Consider the following 20,608-nt stretch of genomic DNA (forward strand, 5'->3'; position numbering starts at 1 on the left):
AAGGAAAATTGAAAGGGAAATTTACATAATGAATACCTGGGGATTTGTGGTGTTCCTTCATTCACCAGTGAGCCTAATTCCAGAGCTCTTCCTATAGCAGAACTTTGTTTAATATACATATGTACAATGAGTAGTTCTAAAGAGTCCCCAGTGATTCTCAATTGTGCACTGTGGCACTTGGGCGCTGTGGTGAACTCACAGAGGTGCTGCAGGATGTACCTGGGGGCCTTTTCTTACCTGTGCTCCCAGGTACCACCATCTTAAATTGTGCGAGATCTCACAAGATCCGGCGCAATCTCATGCAATTCAAGATGGCAGTACCTAGGAGAGCCAGGTCATGATGGCGTCGGAACAAGGCCTGCGACCACAGGAAGTTTGGGAACTGCTTAAAGTTTGCCAAGAACTTTATGATATTCTCTCTCGGGCCTTGCTGTTCTGGTGGGTATCCTTCCATAATGGTCAACATTTCTTAAAGAATATATTATTTTGCACTCAGATTGTACTATTGCTGCATGGCAACTGTATAAGAAAGCTTCTCAGATTTGACATTTGAACAATCTCCCTAAGGACAGGCCCATAACACTGAAAAAATATCCTATTTCCAAAAGTGCAAGTGTGGAAAGTGAAATCTTCAAGAATGGGTTGATTTATTATTATTATTATTATTATTATTATTATTATTATTATTATTATTATTATTATTATTATTATTAAAGTAAATGGGAAATTGAAGATACACTGGACAAACCTATTTGAAGTTTCTCCCCTTCCTTTCTTAGTCAGTTCTCTTTAAGACCAACGTTACGTTTTGAAAATTAATGTAATAAAGATAGCTTCTGAACCCATCTCCGGTGGTGACTGTCAACTGGAGACTGCTATTGTTCGGAGCGTAATCTTATTACGAGACTTCATTGTTTCATGCACTTCAGTGAATGCAACAAAGGCAGCACGGAAAAAAGACAGCTGTTTCCTTAATCCATGGATTGACCTCCCCATATGTGAACAGGAGAACTCCATGTACTTAGATCCACTTTGAAAAACGAGTCATATTTTGTGCTTGGTTCTCTAATAACACCTACAGTTCTGTACGTATCCCATCATGGGGAATGATAGTTCTCTTGCAACGGAACTAGCCGGGAACACTACAGTGAGGCCAACCATTTTCCCAAGAGGTGGCTATGGAGTCTTGGCTTTCCTGATGTTTCTCAATGCTTTGTTTTCGATATTTAATAATTTTTTAGTGATTGCTGTGACCCTGAAGAACCCTCAGCTTCGCAATCCCCTCAACATATTCATTCTGAATGTCTCCTTTTCGGATCTCATGATGTCCCTCTGTGGCACGACGGTTGTTATAGCTACAAACTATCATGGATATTTCTTTCTGGGGCACAGATTCTGCACTTTCCAGGGATTTGCCGTCAATTATTTTGGTAAGCAAAATAATAAGCCTGGCTCTCTTCTGGATGAGAAGTCATGCAAAATATTGTATTGTGTTAAGCTAGAAAGAAACTTCCAATCATGAAGGAGCTTCACAATTAAAAACAGTTAAGATGAATTAAGAATTGCCTTCTTAGTATAGACTTGGGCACTGATAAAAGCTTTCCTCAAATGTCTATAGTGACACGATCCCATCATGCTCAGAATTAAATTCCAGTCATTTCTATGGAACATAGGGCACAATCCTAAACAGGTCTACTCAGAAGTAAGTCCTATTTTGTATAATGGGGCTTACTGTCAGGTAAAATGTGGCCTTATTCTTCAGTAGATGTCCTAAGTAAGCATATTTAGAAGTCCCATTGAAAACAGAAGGACTTGAGTGAACATAGAGTGGGGTGCATGACTGCAATTTTAAGCTCATTAGCAAAGCACATTTAATCAAACTCAGTGGAACTTACTTTTGAGTAAACATGTTGAGATGCTTAGCCTAGAACTCAATGGCCTATGAAGATATTGTATTAACCTTTAGGGAATGACAAAAAATAACTTCTTGATGGCATAAGTGTTTGAATATGAATGATAGAACTTCTTAGTAGACTTGTGTAGAATTGGGCTGTTAAAATATTGATTTTCTCTTGGGAATTTATGCAGGTTTTGCAATTTTCATATGCTTTTGTTTGTACTTCCTTTTTCTAATTTAAATCATGCCTAAAAAAACACAAAAACCCAGTGTAAGCCCTTCCTGCCTTACAAATTTGAGACTTTAAAATTCTTCCACTACTTCCTTTCCATAAAGTTTGAAGAATGGTACACAAATGAAATTTGAAATATTGGGGCTTCGTAATTCTTAACAGGGTTGCTTTCTTGCTTTCTGTCTTCCAGGAATTGTCTCTCTCTGGTCCCTAACGATCTTAGCTTATGAAAGATACAACGTTGTATGCCAGCCTCTGGGATCTCTTCAGATGAGTACTAAACGAGGTTACCAGCTTCTAGGTTTTATCTGGATTTTCTGTCTCTTCTGGGCTGTGGTTCCGCTCTTTGGCTGGAGTTCTTATGGTCCTGAAGGAGTCCAGACCTCATGTTCCATTGGCTGGGAAGAAAGGTCTTGGAACAACTATAGCTATCTGATTGTATATTTCCTGTGCTGCTTTTTTATACCGGTTCTGATTATTGGATTTTCATATGGCAATGTCATTAGGTCATTGCATGGGGTAAGTAGTCTAGTCAATTGCATTTTCCCCCCTAGTTGTTAATAAATGACACCCCATATCTTTTTGTCACCAAGTCCAAATGTTTAGACACTAATACATAAATAACTCTGTAACCTAAACAAAGCCTGCCTTGGGACTTCTGGGTAAAAGGCAGAACAAGAAGTTGAATAAATAAATGACACTAAAGCGGCAATTTTCAACCCTTTTCAGATTATGGCACACTGACAAGGCACGAAAATTGTCAAGGCACACTATCAGTCTTTTGACAATTGACAAGGCACATCATGCTGCTGGTGGGGCAGCTCACATCCCCCAATGGCCCTATTAATAAATGACCCTAATAAAAGACACACTTGTGGCACACATGCAGACCATGTGTGGCACACCAATGTGCCCTGGGTCACTGGTTGAAAATTGCTTCACTAAAGGATGGTGACCAGGCTGAATACCTAGTATTAATGGCAGAGGTAGGACCCATTGCGAATGGAATCCACATAAACAAAGGTAATGGGACACTGGTTGGTGTGTGCGTGTAGGAGCACATGTATAACCAGATCCACCGACACCATATCAGCAGAAACTGGGGGATGTCCATATACCTATTCCATTCATACGGTTAATCTGAATTCATATAACCAGTTGAGCAAACAGTTAGCTTTATTGGTCTGATTTGTCAACAGCTAAACAAGAAGATTGAAAATATGGGAGGACCAAGTAATCCAGAAGAAGAATTCCGTGCTGTGGTGATGGTGCTGATCATGGTAGTGGCTTTCCTGTTCTGCTGGCTGCCCTACACTGTCTTTGCTCTTATTATTGTCTTTGATCCGATGCTGAATATTTCACCTCTGGCTGCCACAATCCCAACATATCTCTCAAAGACAAGCCCAGTATACAACCCCATCATTTACATCTTCCTGAATAAACAGGTACCATGGATTGTGTATTTTGTTTGGGCGGTGTAAGCAAGGCTGAGGTGGAATCCATCTTATAAAAATAAGTTGAAGGGATAGTCATTGTGCAATCCGACATCTTCCTGGAACTCCATGAGGTCTAGTTGTCATCAGCCTATTTCACAATGAGTTAAGATGTAGTCCCCAGTGAGAGAAGAATACTGCTCTGCCACTGTCACCTCTGTCTTCCTTATGCTTCAATGTAAGCTGTCAGGTGGGGGAGTTTGGGAAGGGGGAAAGGATATGTGGTAGAGGCAGCTATGGGCACTTTCCAAGTGTTTCATTTGAAGGAACCAATCTTCGATCCCTTTTGGGATGAGTGGTAAGATGCTCATGTATCAGAGGTACTATATTGTGCTATAGTGAATGAAAAATGGATGAAAAGACCAAGCGGAAAACACTATGACAGTGGTTCCCCAATTTACCAGGGTCATGATGTCACCATAGCCTTTTTTTCCTGGCTCAGCCAGGTACCACCATCTTGAATCTTATAAAATCTTGTGAGATCCAAGATGGTGACGCCCAAATCTTGTGAGACCCAAGATGACACTTCCAAGAGAAAGGGTAAGAGGGCCACTAGGGACATCCTACAGTGTGCCTCTGAGTGTGCTGTGACCAGGGGAGGGAATTTTGGTAGGTGCAGCTCAATATGGAAGGGTTTAAAAAGCTGCACCTGTCAAAATTCCCTTTTCTATACTATGGTTAAAGGTGTAGGCACTGTGGCCTCCATTGTATCTGGTCACCCTGACTGTGACACCCTAAGGCAGTGGTTCTCGAACTTTTCCAGCTCACACCTCCCCTGATCCTTGTAACCATTGGCCACGGCTCCCCATTACAACACCTCACACAGATTGAATACCTCAGCCCTAACGTGTTGCAACACAAACTTTGAGAACTTTTGCCCTATGATAATGTCCTCTTTTATATGTGTATTGTTACCAAATTATTTTGGATACAATATGTTGCAACGTCATGTAGTGTTAGTGTTTATTCTAGAAAGGAATACCATTCCATATGATGCAACAAAGCTTAACCATAGTGCCGCCCCCCCCAACTCTTTTTCAGTTTCGTCTGTGTGCAATTGAATTCATAACCTGTGGCCAAGTTAATCTGAGAACACCAGAAGAAGAAGAAATGATTTCTACTTCGGCAGTTCCAGTTGAATGCAAAACGCCTTGTAAGATCAACCAGGTGTCTCCAGTCTAATCCAGTTTGTCTGTTGTTCCAGTGGCTGCATTTGATGACATTATATACAGTTTCAACCAGGCTGTTTCTTCACTTCTTTTGTTAGGAAATGATCCACACCAGAACAGAATAAATTCCTGAAGTGCTGATTCTGAACCATGAGTGGTGTTTCACGCCTGGCTATTGTTAGCTTCTCTACCTTCCACTTTGCTCTGAGGGCAGATGCCTCCAGGATAGTTTCTCTCTGCCCTGCTGGCACTGCTGAGGAAATGCTGGAGGGGAAACACAGATGTATTGATTCTTTGGCACAGACTTAGAATGAAGGTGCTGGTTGATTTGTTCTAGCCTGGAAAAACTACATGTGGAAGCTCATACCTGCTGTGACAGAACACAGATTGATCCAGCTATATTTGTTAGCTGCTTAGAAGACCTTAAGTGTGGGCAGGACACAAGCCCATTGCATAAATTGATGAATGAATAAACTGTATGTAGATATAAAGCTATAATGGAACCTGGTGATGCCAATCATATTCTGGCATGCCTGAAGCCAGGTATGGATGATGGCCAAATTGACCATCATATAATAAGGGTCTTGCAATTTAAAATGCAAGCATGATGCAGGCAGAAAAGTTGGAATAGCATGAAAAGTTCAGTCAACATTCAGAACAATACAGCCCCAAGCCAACACTGAGCGATGACAGTCCATCAGTGGGACAGAAAATGTTATTTTCATAAAATAAAGTCTTAAAAGTCAGAATCAGAGTTTCAGTTTGTTTTTTAAAAAGTTTGCTTTTTATAAATATTTCCTAATACTCTTTAATGTTTTGCAACTAGGAGCAGGACCCTGCAAAGCGAAATGTGGGCTGAACTGATCTGGCCTGAAGACATGCACGGGAGAGGAGCTGCATGCTTAGTTAGAGTTCCCAGTGTCTCTAATCTGCTGCTTTCCCTGAATGTTGGATCTATCCTCAGGGTATGCTTGAGAGCAAAGCTTGACTGCTCAGGGAGCTTGTAGAATTGTCTTGCTTGTTCACGTAAATAGTGATCTCCTATTAGCCAAGCTCAGTATCTGTTCTGCTTTGTAATTATCTAATCTTTACTGCAGCTGATGAAGGACTTATAGAGCCATTTCTACCTCTGTGACGTTCATCTATTCTCAGATTAAAAAAAAAAATCTGAAATAATGAAACAGAGGAAATGAAATAATGAACAACAGAGGATTGACTCCAAAGAACCCACTAAATACACTGAAGGCACTGTCTGACAGAACTGGTCAGAAGATGAGGGTCTTTTTGCCCTATGCCCAAGGAGTGACCAACCACATCGATAAAATTCTGGGACAGGCAGATATAGAACCAGTCTTCAAACCAGCCAGGAAGGTCCAACAGCTTCTGCGATCTGTGAAGCATCCAAGATGCCCCTGGGATACACCAGGTATCTACAGAATTCCAAGCAAATGTGACAAGGTATATATTAGTACCACCAAATGGTCCATTAACACCAGACTCAAGGAACATCAAAGATATTGTTGATTGTGGCAATTTGACAACTCAGCTGTGACTGAGCAAGCCCTCAGTACTGGGCATCAGATTAGCTTTGCCCAGGTATTCATTAGAAAACATCATTTTCAAGCATGGATCTATAGAGAGGCCACAGAGATTTCAAAAACATAAGAACACAAATAGGAAAGAGGAGACCCTGAGCCTCAGCCATGCTTGGACCCCTGTACTTAGGAACACCAGAATTTTAAAATTCAATGGAGAGCAGGGAGAAATAGTAGGTGCCTTTAAGAGGGACGTTACTGGACCACAAGTAGATGGAACAGGTGGTTGATTTGGTAGGGGCAGGCTGACAGCAATCAGAGAGCTGATTAGCAGGGACTCCTTGGGCCAGGAAAGCCTTTGACTATAGAGACCCTTCTTCTGTCTCTGCACTCAGATAGGAGTGGGTTTTTGAAGATGTTACAGTGCAGCTGAGTTGCCCAGGTCTAGGGTCCTAGAGGACTTTTGACTACAATAATGGTTTTGATCTCTGTCTGTACCTATTGGAGCCTCAGCATCTTGGCTTCTAGTAGTGTTCAGGATTTTTAAGTGTGATTTTTAGTTCTTTGACAATGCCCTACATAGATAAGGGCAAAATGTCAGGAACAGCTAGAGTTAGTGAACGTGGCCTTGAAACCCATAGAAGGAACCTTTCTCTCTATTACAGAAGGCACTTTAACTTGTGCAGGGAAGTGTGTGTGTTGTCAATCCTTCCCCGCTACAGATCACAAACCCACCCAAAATGGATCCTAGTTACACAGGCAATGCTCCAGAGTGGGGCTTCAGGTAGGAAAATCTTCTCCACTCATCCAGGGGGGGGGCCTGTGGACTCAAACAAGAGCAAATAAGGACTTTCTTGCATCAGGCCGGAATTTTCTGCTGAGTGGTTTGGAGCGTTAATTATCCACTTTCATGCACACCTCTGATATTAGACTTCCATATGCTGACTCCAGTCAAGCCTAACATTGGGTCATCCTGGAATCAGTAATGGTAAATGCAGCAAACATGCAGGAAAAAAAGGCAACCGGATGGTAGTGTGGGGAAAAAGCTTCTGAAAAGCCAGAAAATGCCTAGCCAATTGTTCACAACCAATCTCAATTCACTGAAGACAGTAATAATACAGTATGTCCCACATTTTATACAGTCCTTCCTCCAAGGAGCTCAGGGTGGTGTACATGGTTTCTCCCCTCCTTTTGTTCTCACAACAACCCTGTGAGGTAGGTGAGGCTGAGAGATAGTGACTGACCCAAGGTCACACAGGAAGCTTCATGGCTGAGCCAGGATTTGAACCTGGGTCTTCCAGGTCCAAGCCCAAGAAGACAAATGTCACCATGGTGACATCAAAGGATGTTCAAGCTGAGCACTGGTGTGGAGCCCAACCCCATCAGAGGGCCCACCTGAGCCCCAAACAACAACGGCACTGCCCAAAATATCCACAAAGGAGAAGATGAAGTAAAAAATAGTGGAACAGACATTAAACTGTTATAATTTCACAAAACTGAATAATATAACCCCCTTTATCCGCAGGGGATATGTTCCCACTGCTGCTGTGGATGCCCAAAACCACAGATAGCAGCGAACCCTGTACTTACTGTTGTGCAAGAAGCAGAAAAACAAGATCTCTATACTGTTCCCCTTAAGAGTTCCCCCTGTGTTAGCGAGAATTTGGGAGCAAACCGTTAATGGTTGTGGTTTCATAGCATTCCAGGGTGCCAACTGACAGCCCAGTCCTGAGCTGCCTGGGGTGCCCAGGCTCGGTGGCACCGAGAAGGGCTACTGCTGGATTCTGCGTCTCCTGGGCTACTGCGGGAGGCGCCTGGGGAGAAGGGGACTTTTGTCCCCTTCTCCAAGGTAAGGTAAGCAGCCCCGCAATGGGGCTACTCATGTTACCATCGACCAAAAGGTTGGTGGTAAGGTAAAGGCACTCGTGTAGGGCACGCAGCCCTACACAAGCACCTTGGATTCTGCGGAGCGGAGCTCCGCGGACCCGCCTCCCATCCCTCCCCCAGGCATGCCTCCAGCCCGCCCCCCTCCCCGCATCATGCCTCCCCGTCACGCCTTCTCCCCGCCCTCTCTCCGCCCCCACTGGCCTCCCCCCTCCCTGGAACGCCTCCTCCCCGCCCCCGCCCCCGCATACCGTGCCATGGCTCAGTGGTCCGGGAAACTGCCGACCGCACCACGCTAGCCCAGCATCGGCTGGCGGTGAGCTAGCACAGGTGGGAGCCCGGCAGAGAGGCTCGTGGTGAGGCTCGCCTTACAGTACGTTTGCGACATTGCTCGGCGGCACAGAACCGTGCCGCCAAGTACAGAATTGGGCTCTGAGCTGCTGCAAGGCATTCTGGAGGCCGCCAGAACGACACTGGCAGCAGAATACTTCATAATGGCTATAGGTAACTTCAGAATGGCTGTGGATAGCTTCAGGGTGGCTTCAAAATGGCCACTGTGAATGCTAAGAATAGCTTGCTGTAAGAAATGTTTGCCAGTTGAATATACAACTCAATGTCAGAAGGGCAAACAAAAACAGTCAGTCATGAGTGTGGTGGTAGTGAGATTTGTGAACCGCAAAACCTGAAAGCATGGAAACTGAGTCTCCGGATACGGGGGAGGGCTACTGTTTTAGAAGTTGCCCTTGTTATCCCTGGGAGTTTCGTTCCAGGAACCATAATGGGTAAGAAAAACCATGGGTATTGAAACCCATGGTTTCCAGGGCCCCCTGTAAGCCTCCGGGGAGCTGTGCTCCCCTCACCTCCCAAGGCTCTTGAGTGATGTGGGGCCATGCATTTTAAGGCCTAGAAAGCCTTTGGAGTGCCGGAGAAGCCCTCCCTGACCCTCCAAAGGCCTTTTTAGGCCTTAAAGCATCACTTTCAGGAGTTTTTTTTTCTTAAAACCAGAAGTTACCTTCTAGCCCTTCCAGAGGATTTTGAAGGCCTTCTGAGTGCTGCATTGGCCAGGTGCAGTCTAACCAGCATTCAGAAGATCCTACAGATATAAGGGGAATATGGCTACCTCCACCTCCAGAGGCTCCAGGTCTGTCCACCTGTGGGTTTGGGGGACCTGGAGATAAAGCAATCCACAGTTCCGAATCCGTGGGAAATGCAGGTGGACCTGTATACTGTTCATTCAAGACAGCAGATGGCATAATTTGATAGCTTAGGGTTGTGAAAACCCTTTTCTCAAAGGTGATATTTAAAACTGGCAAGCATATGGCTATAATTCACAGCAAGACTGCAGTGTTACAAGAGCGTTAGCAGTGTGCGTCCATGTACAAAACCTCACATTTGGGTTTGCAAAAGGAATGGGCTTTTGGTTTGACACTGACTTGGTATCATGTTATTGAATCTGTTTGTTTCCTAAGAAGACTGCAATGTTGTGCAGGCAGAAATTAGCCATTCTTTGAAATAATGATGGTTCAAGATCAAACTCATTCATAAATAGTCATCCATAAACACTTCTGCAGAAAATTGAAATGAGAATAAATGGGTGCTTTGTGAACCTGCAGAAATGTGCTTTTTAGCTGTGTATGGACATGCGCATCCCATAAGCCTTATAAACCCAGTGGTTTCAAATAATAGAGTCAAATGGGTACAAAGTGCAAGAGAGGAGATTCTGGCTGGACATGCTCTAAGAGGATTTCCTGCTACAAGCAGAGGGTTAGACTAGATGACCTTGTAGTAACCTTCCAACTCTATGATTCATATTTCTTTATAAAGTGCCTTTTCTCACAATTTGTGCAGTTTTGTTCCATTGCCTAAAATCATTTGAAACTATTTCCATCTTGTCTTTCTAGGCTGGGCTCCCCATGTGAGCAACCCCATCCTAAATCCAAACGCATGCTTCAGAAACAAAACTTCAAAGCCATACTGGGTTGGAAAACAATAGACTGAACAGATCTTGGTTTCCTGAACCAACACAATAAATGGGTGCAGTTTAAAATCACTGGGACTAAACTGTGTCACAGCAACTGTTACCCTGCATGTGCCTGATCTCGTCTGATCTCGGAAGCTAAGCAGGATCAGGCCCGGTTAGTACTTGGATGGGAGACCGTTTGGGAATACCGGGTGCTGTAGGCTTATACCATAGTCTTTCGAGACTGAAGGTTGCCAACCAGTTCTGAATGTGACATTTGACTGTAAATCTCCCCTGGATGTATGCTAGATGTCTTAGTTCATTTTCAGATGATTAGTTCAGGGACACTGAATGTATATGTGAGGGATTGTAATGCCAGACCCATTCTCAGCCTATTTGTGTTTGCTAACGGGTTCTACAGGAAAACAAGTTATATGTGCATTGGCTCTGTTATGCAGAGCCCTCAATCATGCAGGCAAGCATGATTTTGGGCACAGATGTGTGCAGAGAGTCTTGTCACATACTGTATGTGCATAGGATAGGAATGGGGTTGCAAAGAAATTTCAGTGAATATGGTGGCATAGGCATCACTAGGGTTTGTCTCAACCAGCGTAAGAGCTCACTGTGTCAGCCCCATGATGGACCTCTTCCTGTACCCGACCACACAGAATACAGTACAATATCATGTGCACAGCCTAAATGGTTATTTTTCATGCCTCAGATGTATGTAATCATAACCAGCAGATATATCACCAGACATGTTGTCTGAAATATTTGCACTCCCTGCACACCTCTATGATGGTCTTGCTTTTGACAAACTGAGAATTGCCTAGAAACATATAACAACACTTCATAGTTTCCAAAATCGGAGGGCGGGGGGGAAGCAGAGAGACAGGATGGAAGAGAGGAGATATAGATGATCACCTTGGAGGTCACATGACAGGAGGAACCTGAAGGAAAGGCACTAAATGTAACTGGAGATACCAGGTAATCATGCACTGAACTATTGTGTAGGCAAAACAAACAAATGGGTGTGACCGCCTTTCAATCAATCTCCTTTTCCTCCTTTGTCACAAGTTGTCAGACCTTGAACACTTCCACCCTTCCTCTTTGTGCATGACATAGTCTTTAATGATCCCCATGTCAACTCAACGGAAGTTCTTCAGATGCTTGAGACTAATCTCAAATTATTATTTATTTTTCACATTTTTATCCTGCCCTTCCTCCGAAGAGCTCAGGGCGGTTTTACACAGCTGCTCCTCCCCTCCTTCTTGTCCTCAACAACAACCCTGTGAGATAGGTGAGGCTGAGAGAAAGTGACTGGCCCAAGGTCTCCCAGGAAGCTTTGACGCCGAGGGGGGATTTGAACCTGGATCATCTAGGTCAGGGGTGCCCAAACCCTGGCCCGGGGGCCACTTGCGACCCTTGAGGTCTTCCAATCCGGCCCACAGGGAGCCCCCAGTCTCCAATGAGTCTCTGGCCCTCCGGAGACTTGTTGGAGCCCACACTGGCTTGACGCAGCTGCTCTCAGAATGTTCAACCTCTTGCATGAACTGTGGGACGAGGACTCCCTCCACTACTTGGTGTTTCACATCTGTGATGCAGCAGTGGCAGCGAAGGAAAGGCCGGCATTGCTTTGTGCAAGGCCTTTTATAGGCCTTGAGCTATTGCAAGACCCTCATTTGTTCATGTAAGTTCCACCTCTAATATATTCATTTATGTAAATTTATTCAAATTTGAAATGTAAATTAATTCTTTTTTATTCCCAGCCCCTGACACAGTGTCAGGGAGATGATGTGGCTCTCCTGCCAAAAAGTTTGGACACCCCTGATCCAGGTCTAAGTCCACCTCCCAAACCACTACACCACCCTTGCTCTCTTTATGTAAAGTTCATTATGCAAACGTCATTATGTAAAGTTGTGCATTGTTATTGAACATACATTTATGGTCACTGCAGAATTTGGCAGAAAACTTTCAGCATCCAGCTATTTTAATTACTCAGTGAACCTTCTGACTTTCATTTGCATTTCACCAAGGAAATGTAGCCTTCATTGGCAATTTATCTCTTTTGGCTGGGTACAGAGGTTATAATTTTTCAGAGACCTGAAGGTGGTACAAGAAAGCCATTGTTTCTCATGGACATGCTTGCTGTGGTCTCTGATTTGACAAGCTCTGCAGGTGTTTGTAGTCCTGCAGCTAAACCCTGTTCTACAACTTAGAGCCATTGACACAAATTCATATTACCTAAAGACCATCATAGTTAAAAGCCACAAGATGGCAGTACAGTATCTTACAAAGCACTGTGTTCCTCTTTCTTTCATGTGTTTGTTTTCAAAGCCTACCCATACCAGTCAAGTCCACATAGATATTTAGTTAGTTGGCAACCTTCAGTCTTGAAAGACTCTGGTATCACGCTCTGAATGGTGGTTCTGGAACAGCGTCTAGTGTGGCTGAAAAGGCCGATTCGGGAGTGATAATCCCTTCCACACCGGGAGCAAGTGCAGTCTGTCCCTGGTCTGTCTCCCTAGCTATGGGCCTTCCTTCTTTGCCTCTTTGCCTCAGACTGTTGGCCAAGTGTCTCTTCAAACTGGGAAAGGCCATGCTGCACAGCCTGCCTCCAAGCGGGCCGCTCAGAGGCCAGGGTTTCCTACCTGTTGAGGTCCACTCCTAAGGCCTTCAGATCCCTCTTGCAGATGTCCTTGTATCACAGCTGTGGTCTACCTGTAGGGCGCTTTCCTTGCATGAGTTCTCCATAGAGGAGATCCTTTGGGATCCGGCCATCATCCATTCTCACGACATGACCAAGCCAACGCAGGCGTCTCTGTTTCAGCAGTGCATACATGCTAGGGATTCCAGCTCGTTCCAGGACTGTGTTGTTTGGAACTTTATCCTGCCAGGTGATGCCGAGGATGCATCAGAGGCTGCACATGTGGAAAGCGTTCAGTTTCCTTTCCTGTTGTGAGCAAAGAGTCCACATAGATAGGAGATCATAAATGCAGTCATCCATCTATATACTGGAAAGATGTTCATGCCCATTTGCGACTTACCTCTTCAATGGTCAGTGGAAAACACTTAACTTCTTAGTATTCAAACACAGGACCTTTTTTTGGGCCCTTTCTTCCTGCCTGACTATTCCTCCCAATCCCATACTGTCCAATCCTATCAGTGGGTTTATGGCAGTGAGACACTGCCCCAATGTCATACATCAGCTGCCAAGGACATACGGAGCACTCTGCTGGAAGCTATTTTCAAGCTGGCACCCCAAAGCAACAGCAGCATTAGATGGGGCTGGTGGCTTGCACCGGAGCAGGTAAGCCAGTGCAGGGGGCAGTTAGTGTGCAGGGAGAGGGCGTGATGGGACATATTAGGGGAGGAACTGGGCATGTTGGGGAGGGAGGGGAATCTAGTGGTTGTCACGCATGCCAGATCTTATCCCCTCAAAAGGATACCTCTCTGCCCCTTTTCATTCTTCGGGCAGATACCACCAAAGATGTCCGAAGAAATTCATAGGAAATGAGGTAAAAAAAATTAAAGCAAAAGTTTTTAAACTTACCTCCTGCAGGCTATCTGATAGCCCCTGCCCCACTGGGGAGACAAGATAGAAAGGAGAGAGGTTGGGGTTACTGATCCTTGGTGCCAGCTTTGTGCAGGGGTCTTTGGATTGTGAATGGAACGGGGTTGTCTGAACACAGCACCAGGGCAACTTGGCTCTCAGATAGTGCTGCTGCCTCAAGAGTCAGGAAGTCTTGGGCGGGTCCAAAACGTGAAGATTTGAGACCAATTTTTCAAGTTGGACCTTTCAGGTGTGTCAGTTGCGTGTCTACCATTGGGTTTGATTGGGCAAATGTCCCAGGCACCGGCCACGAGGACCCCATGGAAGCCTCTCTGAGGCTCCCAATGGAGGCGGAAACTGTGCTTCCGGTTTGCCAGAAGCACAGTTTATAGCGCGGGGAACCTCACAGAGGTTTCTCCGGCGTGGGAGGAGGTTGCGTGAGGCTCCGTGAGCCTCTGGTGGGTAGGGGGAGATGGATATCTGTGCGGGGGGGGCGACAACAGCCCTTGGGGGGCGCCATCACGGAGCTTTGCCCTGGGCGCGAGGCTGCGGAGGTCCACGGCTGAGGTGTGTGGTTAATTACTACAGGCAAATGGTGCAAGACAGGAATAACTCTCCAGGCAATGGCATTCTTTAATGGTTACAGCTTAACTGAGTTAACAGGGAGGCAGAAGGTGAACCCTCTTTAAAGAGACTATCAGCACAATCTTAGGCATGCCTACTCAGAGGCAAGTTCTATTGTGTTCAATTAAATTTACTCCTAGGAAAGTGTGTATAGGATTTCCCCAGACTGATTATCTGGAAAGTGATTGCCTATGTTGCTTTCATGGTCATCATAGGAGAAGTTTTATTTCTAAGTAGCTGTGTATCCAGTGTATTCAAAAGGGAATGAGTCCATCACAACACCTATAGTCACTAAAACTTTCCTTCAGATATATGGGGCAAATTTGAAAATTTGACACATATGCAGACTTCCTAACACTTGAGGCAGCATGCCCAGTGCAAGCAAGGTAGGGTGCATCCTATTAATCCGCAACTCAGTTGGTAGAGCTGCCGCCTGGTATGCCTGAGGATCTGAGGCTGCCAGTTCGAAACAACCGGAAGTACCCGAGAACTGAAGACACGCTGATATACTGATGAGCTGACCCTCGGTGGCAGAGAGGAGTTGCCGTCAAGTGGAGCGTGGGAGGCGAAGGGCCAGAGAGAAGTCAGACCGGGAAGGAATCCAGCTGGAAAGAGGAGTTCTATTAAAGACTAGAACTATTCAATTGTAAAAAATCCCTACGGGGGTTTAGAACAGCCTGCCTATGTAAACCGCCTTGGATTAAAGTCTGAGGAGAAATCTGATGACCAAAGAAAGGCGGTATATAAATACCTGTATAAATAAATAAACCTGAGGCAGCTGCTTCAGTTGGCCTCATGGTTGGGCCGACTCTGCCCAGAACTGAAGGGCAAAAACACCGATCCTAGAAGAGCTGAGGAAGAGAGTTTAGAATTATATATTTGTTGGTTTCTTACCATCTTTGGTTGAAACGCTCTATACTGGTATGGTTCTGCATGCTGAATAAAACCCTCTCAAGCCTGGACACTTGAGTAACGTCACTGGTCTGAAAAGAAATGGATGAGGTGGGAAAGCCGCACAAGTGTGGACACTCAAGGACCTGCACTCACAATGGCCCTTCAAAACGCTCTCTTCAACCATGACACCCTGGAATTGAAAAGAGTATACCAGGACCTGAGAGCAGTGAAGAAACTCTGCAGTCAATTCAGCTTGGCAGAAGAACTTGGCCATTGCCAGATGGTAGAAGGGAGCTTCTAATTTGCCCGTGTGACGTATGCAAAGATGCTGTTAGGTGGTCTCCAGGGTCAAACACAGGTTTCTTTCCTTTGGTTGCATTAGTCCCATGTGGGAGGCCCTGATGATTAGAGGTACATAATATGACTGCATAACCTCTCCGATTTCCTTCACAATAAACACGCAATTACTGCAGAGTCATAAGAAAAATAAGGTAGTTATAAATACTTAACTGCACATTAGCTGGTAATTACCCCAAACACAAGAGTTCTGGTTGCAGATCTTCAAAGAAAGTTTCAAAGTCTTTGTTTGATTTTCTTTGCAACCCGTATGCCCGGGTTCAGCGGATTAGCAGCGGAGTCAGCACTGAATTAAGATGTTCAGGGCCCTAAAACACGGATTGCAACAGTTCATGACCTCTCACAGATAATCTGAGCAATGATGATGACTTTCTTATAGATGGCCATGATAACACCTGGAAGCAAAGGGTCGGTCAGACTTTGGAAGAAATAGAAAATAGGGTTTTCAGTTAAATAGCTGTCATATGCATTGAAGCCGTCATCCTCAAACGATTTAGCATTCTCTGCTACAACTTTATTTACAATATTTTATCTATCTATCTATCTATCTATCTATCTATCTATCTATCTATCTATCTATCTATCTATCTATCTATCTATCTATCTATCTATCATCTGCAAAAACAAAAAGCAAAAACAACCCTCAATTATTTCCTCGCAATGAGGCACCCCTAATTGAATAGCCTGATGACTTGCGGGGTTACTTATGTGACCCAACCTTCCCCAGCCCCCACTACCTAGCTTTCTGGGCCCCATCCTTTGGCTCCTGGGCCCCCTTTATGACCCTGGGCTCGGGTACAAATTATCCCCTTTACTCCCCTCTCCTAGGCCCTGACTGTCAGCTAGATCCCACACCTGGCCCCACCCAAGTACCCCGTCAGAAGATAAGGCATTGTTTTTGCTTGTCCTATGGCCTGCATTTTTGAACACTGAAAAGCTCCAACATAATGTACACATGTACACACTTTTATATGTATAAAATATACATAAAAATAGACTGAGCAAACTTACACCATAATTCCCTTTGCTTGGTTTTATTCTCCCCCTCAGTACATGAATAATTGCAGCTTTCTTTTAACAGCAAATGTTCATTCTTCATTCAAGCAACTTGGAAGGTCATGAGAAAACCTGAGTTCACCAAAACTTTGCCAATTGAGGAAGTGATCCTAAACAGACATACTTGGGAGTAAGCCCATTAAACATAGTGGGGCTTACCTCTGGGTAAAGATGTACAAGTTTGTGCTGTAAGGGCCCAATTCCATCCAATTTTCCAATGCCAGAGCATCCATGCCAATGGGGTACGCACTGCTTCCTCTGTTGGGGGTACAGTCACAGCGGCCTCCTCAAGGTATGGGAACAAATGTTCCCTCAAACCATGGGAACATTTGTTCCCATACCATGAAGTTGCATTGCAGCTGCACCTGTGCTGGAAAGTTGTTTAGGATTGGGCCCTCAGATCCAAATCTTAACTTTCCAGTACTGACATAGCTGTGCCAATGGGCTGCTTGCTGCATCCTGCAGTTGGGTGGCAGTCATGGAGGCCTCCTCAAGATAAAGGAATGTTTGTTCCCTTACCTCGGAGCTGCATTGCCCTTACCTCAGTGCTGGAAAGTTGGTTAGGATTACGCCCTAAGTCATTTAAATGTCAAAACAAAACCACAACTCAACCACCATTAAGGATGCTACTCTAAGTGGAGTTTTGCCACATTTCCACAGACATGTACGATATGCCCTGAATTCTTCCTATGCATTGCATCAACAACGTAAGTATAATTACCCAAAGAAAAAAGGGGAACTCCTGTAGTGAGTTTAATTGGATGATTTTGGAACACCTCCTTAGGGTGTATTATCATTTGGGTTCCAAAGTGACATCTGAAAGAAAGGAAAAAGAATTTTCCTTTGAATTAAATTCATTTCCAATGAATTAAAAATTCCATATGAGAGGATTACAGACTACATGAGGAGTTGGGGCCTGTTCAGAGTGCCAGCCAATCCCTTTGTATGACAGTGGACACAATCCCAAAACTGCTTGAGGCACATGAAGGCCACCTACTTACTACCACTGGAAGAGACTTTCCAAGACACCACATTCTCTCATAAAGTAGGTGTGTAAATACCAAAGGAGAAGAAAATAAATCTTTTCGCTGTGTGGATGATTGTGGTGGCCTTAGAGGACGGCAGTCTTTCCAGTTGTTTGTTCTGTGCTCATGACATAAGCCCTGTGCAGATGTTCATCTCAACAGGAGCCCAACACGTGATGGGGGGGGGGAGTGAGAGTGCGCTGACAAGCTCTGCTTCCATGGTGATGCATCCCCAAGTCCCTGCATCTCATTTGTACAGTGTTTGCATAGACAACACACTGTGCCTGGGAAGAGATGCCTCCTGTAACTGGATGCCCAATCTCTTTAGGTGGCGGTTGCCTGCTTAGCAAATACCCTGCGTATGGTGGGGAGGGCAGGGGGTGAGGCTTGTCAGCACATTCTGGCCCCCCCACAACATGTGGACTGTGCCCACACAAACTGAAGTCCCCGCCTGGCCTATTGTCTGCATTTATCAACTTGCAGACAATAACTGTTTGTCTGTTTGTCTGCAAGGCTGTTCTGCAGCCTTAACTGTTTTCCTAGAGTTGATGATGAAGGAGAAACTTGTGTGATAGCAGCTAACCCAGACTAAGTATCTGGGCCAACCATTTTCAACCACTGTGTCGTGGCACTCTGGCGTGCCACAAATGGTCTACAAGTGTGACCTGGGAGTTTGGGGGAGGATCATTTATTCGTAGGGCCATTCGGGGGTGTCAGCCCCCCACCAGCAGTACGGTGTGCCTTGTCAATTGTCAAAAAAACGGATGATGTGCCTTGACAATTTAGTACCTTGTCGGTGTGCTGTGTGACAAAAGAGGTTGAAAATAACTTATCTAGGCTGTGTCTGTAACTCATGTGTTTCTGAACAATTCTCTTCATCCACTAAATAAAACAACCCCAAACACGCAAAATGCTCATAATTGCCAAAAGAGAAGACAAATTCTTGAGTAGCAGCTTCAGCTTCTGTGACCAGAATAGATTATTATTTATGAACTGACTGAAATGTTATAGGCTTCACAAAGCTTAAAAAGGCCTAACCACTGCTTTCAGTGTAACAGATGTGATATAAAAGGAAAAGAAGAAAAGATCGGGAAGGAAGAAGAAGAAAGCAAGCCCATTCAGGTACATTCAACACTTACAAGTTGCTTAATGACAATGAGGACTAGTCACTGAGAAGACAGTTTAAGGAAAGAAGGAGACAGGTGACTATTGCTCCCTGCTGAGTCAATGGCCTGGAGTTAGGGAAATTATGCTAAACTTTTAAATTTACAAATAGATTTACATTTACATTTAAATTTACAACAGAGTTTGCCTTTCCCTCGTATTATGTACTTCTTTCAGGAACTGGAGTTCTGCTAGGGTGTGTTTTGGGTGTATTTGGGGGGTAATAAGTATTCCTGGAGACAGGATGATTGTTACCAACCCTACATGCTTTTAACTTTTTTATGTTTACAGGTATAATTACAGGTAGTATTTTGTATGTGGTAATTGCTGAGTTCTGCACAGATACACCTGAGTCGAATCCTAAGAAAGTTATTCAGAAGTAAATCCTCCAATGTTTAATGGGCTTACTCCCAGGAAAGAGTGAATAGGATTGCAGCCTACAGGCAGTCGCATCATCAGAAGAATGCAGAGGATGTGAACAACACCGGGTGACACCCCAGGAGGGGGTGACACCAATATAACTTGCATGGCAAGCCAGCCAGTCCAGAGGTACCATGGTGAGTGGCTGGTCTGCAAAGCTGGACCCATTCTCATGAGAGGGCAGGGCTGGAGCAAGGCTGGAAGGGGCGGGGCCATTGGAGCACTGGTTGGCACCAACCCTAGTGCCCTCACTACCTATAGGATGGCAAAATCCAGTCCCACTGGTTGGTAACCTTCAGTCTGGAAAGACTATGGTATAAGCCTACAGCACCTGGTATTCCCAGGCGGTCTCCCATCCAAGTACTAACCAGGCCTGACCCTGCTTAGCTTCCGAGATCATGCTATAAGCCTACAGCACCCGGTATTCCCAGGCGGTCTCCCATCCAAGTACTAACCAGGCCTGACCCTGCTTAGCTTCCGAGATCATGGTATAAGCCTACAGCACCCAGTATTCCCAGGCGGTCTCCCATCCAAGTACTAACCAGGCCTGACCCTGCTTAGCTTCCGAGATCATGGTATAAGCCTACAGCACCCGGTATTCCCAGGCGGTCTCCCATCCAAATACTAACCAGGCCTGACCCTGCTTAGCTTCTGAGATGAGACGAGATCAGGCATGTGCAGGGTAACAGTTGCTGCTGAAACTAAGGTAAGGGGCATGTGGGGAAGATCAGCTCTCCTCACTCACTTATTCTCCTCACTGTCTTACTATGAACAGGAGTGATGTGAAGAACATGGCTGCCACTGTCACATGTGCTGGTGTCAGTCCTATACAGCAGAGCTAGAAACTACCATTCTGATATTATTCCTAGATACCATTTTGTTTTATTCTTCGGGTTCAAGAGTTTGTACTTCTTGCAATCTTCTCTGAAGAACACTAGTGGCAGTCACAATTTCAGGGCGGAACCAGTCCAGGAGAAATTCATGCGCTCATGTCGAGAAAGCTCTGGGGTGGAGGATGGCAGCCTTCCCTTCTTTACTTAGCCTCTCAACCGCCTTGAAATACTTCAGATGACGTTATAAAGAGATTGTGCACTGTATCAATAAAACATGAAATACCATAGAAAGCAATTCCTAGCACCGCATTAGCTTTGCGGAGGCAGATATATTAAAATAGATGAGACAAAGTGCTTCATGCCTTTGTGAAAAGCAGTGTAGGACAATACACAGAAGAGAGTTTTTATAGAGCTAAAATCCATTATAACCATCACAGCAGCAAAATCGGTACTGACTCTTTCTTGGGTTTCCCAGCAATATTTCCTTTTGGAAATACTGCTTGAATTACATA

General features: G+C 44.8%; 1 protein-coding gene and 2 pseudogenes across 1 annotated transcript; 2 read left to right on the forward strand and 1 right to left on the reverse strand.

The window, feature by feature from the left end:
* Positions 1-1,099: 1,099 nt before the first annotated feature.
* Positions 1,100-4,804, forward strand: LOC136657473 (opsin-VA-like). Its single transcript, XM_066634360.1, has 4 exons — positions 1,100-1,430; positions 2,320-2,648; positions 3,329-3,574; positions 4,664-4,804. The coding sequence occupies exons 1-4, from the start codon at positions 1,100-1,102 to the stop codon at positions 4,802-4,804; spliced, it is 1,047 nt and encodes a 348-aa protein (XP_066490457.1).
* A 5,470-nt stretch (positions 4,805-10,274) lies between these two features.
* On the forward strand, positions 10,275-10,394 carry LOC136658243 (5S ribosomal RNA; annotated as a pseudogene).
* A 9,449-nt stretch (positions 10,395-19,843) lies between these two features.
* On the reverse strand, positions 19,844-19,963 carry LOC136657702 (5S ribosomal RNA; annotated as a pseudogene).
* Between the last annotated feature and the right edge of the window lie 645 nt (positions 19,964-20,608).

The sequence above is a fragment of the Tiliqua scincoides genome, chromosome 7 (assembly GCF_035046505.1).
Source record: "Tiliqua scincoides isolate rTilSci1 chromosome 7, rTilSci1.hap2, whole genome shotgun sequence".
Classification (NCBI taxonomy): Eukaryota; Metazoa; Chordata; class Lepidosauria; order Squamata; family Scincidae; genus Tiliqua; species Tiliqua scincoides.

What these genes read in the sequence shown, in the direction of transcription:
- LOC136657473 (XM_066634360.1), top strand. Translation starts at nt 1,100, where the DNA reads ATGGGGAATGATAGTTCTCTTGCAACGGAACTAGCCGGGAACACTACA. An exon ending in TCATTAGGTCATTGCATGGG is followed by an intron (nt 2,649 to 3,328) that starts GTAAGTAGTCTA and finishes ATTTGTCAACAG; the next exon opens with CTAAACAAGAAGATTGAAAA. An exon ending in ACATCTTCCTGAATAAACAG is followed by an intron (nt 3,575 to 4,663) that starts GTACCATGGATT and finishes ACTCTTTTTCAG; the next exon opens with TTTCGTCTGTGTGCAATTGA.